This window comes from Lepisma saccharinum, chromosome 5 (genome assembly GCF_977018435.1).
Source record: "Lepisma saccharinum chromosome 5, izLepSacc3.1, whole genome shotgun sequence".
NCBI lineage: Eukaryota > Metazoa > Arthropoda > Insecta > Zygentoma > Lepismatidae > Lepisma > Lepisma saccharinum.
In genome coordinates, this window is record NC_139233.1 from 75,391,274 (window position 1) to 75,394,470 (window position 3,197).

The 3,197-nt window shown below is 44.2% G+C and overlaps 1 protein-coding gene across 1 annotated transcript; it reads right to left on the reverse strand.

Annotated features, from left to right (window-relative positions):
• Positions 1–1,447: 1,447 nt before the first annotated feature.
• On the reverse strand, positions 1,448–2,629 carry LOC145988079 (uncharacterized). The gene has a single exon (XM_083122916.1). It carries the CDS (start codon positions 2,627–2,629, stop codon positions 1,448–1,450), a length of 1,182 nt encoding a protein of 393 aa, XP_082979042.1.
• Between the last annotated feature and the right edge of the window lie 568 nt (positions 2,630–3,197).

Consider the following 3,197-nt stretch of genomic DNA (forward strand, 5'->3'; position numbering starts at 1 on the left):
GGAAATGACGTTCAAGCAAGTAGACGAATAGCTGTGTTCAAGTTCAGAAGATTCAACACATGTTTTAGACGTTAATTTGATTAGTTAGCACGCACCACGTGACCATACACCATGCAACGCTCCAGAACGTAGTGCACACGGTACAGACACCAAATACACTACTTAACACCAAACGAACCAAGTAGACGAGTCGATGTTGCACCGTGTAACCAAATAGACGTGCGAGTGCAGAGGGGTTTGGCAAGGGCATTGTGATGTTTAGACTCGATGCATTTTCTTACAAATTTTTCTACATCGCAAAGCACTGATAAGGTCCATTTATTGCAAACTCAAAATAAAATATCAGTGCTGCAATTATATGATATAGGGGAAGGGTCCCAAGCCCCGGACACTAATGAAAAAAACAGCTTGTCTGGAAAACCATTACATTTTAATAGATGATAAACGACATAGTGAAGGACAATAATATACCACACAGTTATACTACCTTGTGCACCCAGAAACTATGAACAGAGAGGTTCAGCACACATGAAATTGGATGTTAGGTAATGTCTCGAATACGAAACTGGGGAGGTAGCCCCGGACAGTTTGTTTGTTTGTTTGTTGCTATCCTCATGTCTGAATACATACGTCAAAATAGTAGTAGGGGTTGCTGGGATCAATTTCTGCACATGCCTCATGAGCCCAGCCCTTGCAGGTGGCACACTGAATCCAATCTTCTTCGAATTCCTCTCCACAGATTAAACACGTGGTCCTACAGCCTGGAGTTGCCTGTTCCATACTTGTGCGCTCCTCTTAATCTAAACGGCCTTCCCTTATAATTTAGCGCAGTATTTTGTTTCCTGCGCGTGTTTTGTTTGTCCAAAAGTTGATTTTTATATGGAGTGGAAGTAAGCACTTCACTTCTCTGGGATTTACGTTTTCTCGAAACAAGTCTTCGCATCGATGCATCTGGAAGTGGTGAAAGTTTCTGAAGAATAGACGAAACATTCTTAGTTGATTCGCCTTGCCTCACGCCCGACCCTGTGGTCGAGTGGTTAGCACATCGCGCTGCGACGCCAAGGGTCCCGGGTTCGAATCCCGGTCGGGCTTGGTTGTTTGTGAATGTCCATTCATCAATTTCATCATTTCATCACTCATCCCCATCTTCGCAAATTAGCCAAGAGGCACAAAACGCGAAGTAAAATAAACTAAATCAAATCAAATCAAATCAAATCGCCTTGCCTCACATCTCGTCCTGCTGCAGGCTGAACACCAGAGGTGGAAGCTTGGGAGGTAGTCTGAACACCAGAGGTGGAAGCTTGGGAGGTAGTCTGAACACCAGAGGTGGAAGCTTGGGAGGTAGGCTGAGTCTGACTGATATGCCTACAGGCTTGGTCAAAACGGTCATCAGTAGTGTCAGTTTCAGCGGTTTCTCCAATGTTTGTCATCCGACTTGGCAAGAAATCTAGGTCGGAAAAATGTTGGGATTGAATGGGTAAATGCCAGTGCAGAGATATCCATTCTTCGCAATATCAAGGAGAGCAACCTTGGTGAATGCAGCTGACACAATCCCTGCCATATCACTTTCAATAATTCTCTGGCCTGCATTTTTTCTCATCCAGAGAGCAATTCCTTGAGACACCGCATCTTTGAATGGTTTCATCAGTGTACGGTCCAGCGGCTGAAGCTTATGAGACGTGTGTGGAAGGATGCTGAACATGTGTATGTGATGTTCTCTGGCGAACAAGAGGACTTCCAGTTCCTTGTGACTACTATGGCCATCTACAATAAGTAGGACAGGATCATCCTTTGTTGGCCGCACATGCTTTGTGAAATGCTTAAGCCAAAGTAAGGATGTACCACCATTCATCCATCCATTCTCTTGAGCAAAACCAACACTTTCCTCAGGGGCTCCGAACATTAATCTGGGATTCATTTTCTTGCGGGGGAATACGAATGCAGGAGGGATGAAGTGTCCCGTAGGGTTCATGGCGAACACGATGGTAATGTTCTTACCCCTTTCTGCTGTAGTCAGCTTTCCCACTTGCCGTTTCCATGTGCTTGACAAAACCTTTTGATTAGTGTGCACACAGGAGACCCCAGTTTCATCCGCATTGTAGATGCGAGATGCAGAACAATTGTGTTGTGTCATTAGACCTTCCAACTTCTGATAAAATAGATCGACCTGTGGTTTATTAAAGCCCACACAACGCATCAGACTCGTGGATTGTGGGACTCTTAATGCAAGTTCTGGGTGTCGTTTCATGAAATTCCTGTAGAAATGCTTTCCTGCAGTCCTCTGATCTTTGTTAAATCTGTGCTCAATTTTGAGTTCCACCGCTAGGTCATATGCAAGCCTAAGAAATTCTTTTCTTGTTAAAGGAATCAAACGATTCTCCAGCTCTACCACATATCGAACAAGTTGATCTTCAATCCCCTCGAATGTCTGTTGAAAACGTCCCAACTTGGGTTGAAGGCGGACTTCTGATCCACTTCGTACCAATGTAACCCTATCATGCAGTGAACTTCTGGGAATACCGAACCTAACAGGTGCTTCTCTGATTCCTAATTTTCCAATCATTATCTCATCAAGCTCTTTCTTCATAGCCTCCTCGCCCCAGACACCTCTGTTTGTAGTTCGTGGCATCGTTCCTGCAAATAATTTAAAACTATTTTACGATTTCTTCGTATGCTCATTTGGTTTTATATAAACAATAACAATTAGGCCTACATAGGACACTATAATGCCATTCTAAGAACATTCAGTGCTGTCCGGGGCTAGGTGCCAAACGTGCGTCCGGGGCTACTAACTGTTTCCATAGGAATAAATTTCACCTTTGCAGCATACATCAACACACAACACATCCCTACCTTACTATTTACCATAATGATAACGTAAATTACTTACCAGAAAGTTCACTACGAACAATGACAATTCGTTTCCCGCCACAACAAATTTTCCACTTTGGGCAAAAGAGCACACTCCTACTTATTGCAACGCTCCACTCGGAGTGAAAGCCACATGCTTCTTACTATGGCGTGTACGCTGTTAGTCGCTACTACCGATAACAGACAGCTTCTGCCATCTGTCGCAAATAGGTAGAACTACGTGGTGTCCGCGGCTGAGTGCCGTCCGGGGCTAGGGATCCTTCCCCTACGTAGTTTAAGTATACGGTGGGTTTGAAATAATTTCCCTGTTTGCGATGTGTCATTTA

What these genes read in the sequence shown, in the direction of transcription:
- LOC145988079 (XM_083122916.1), bottom strand. Translation starts at nt 2,629, where the DNA reads ATGCCACGAACTACAAACAGAGGTGTCTGGGGCGAGGAGGCTATGAAG.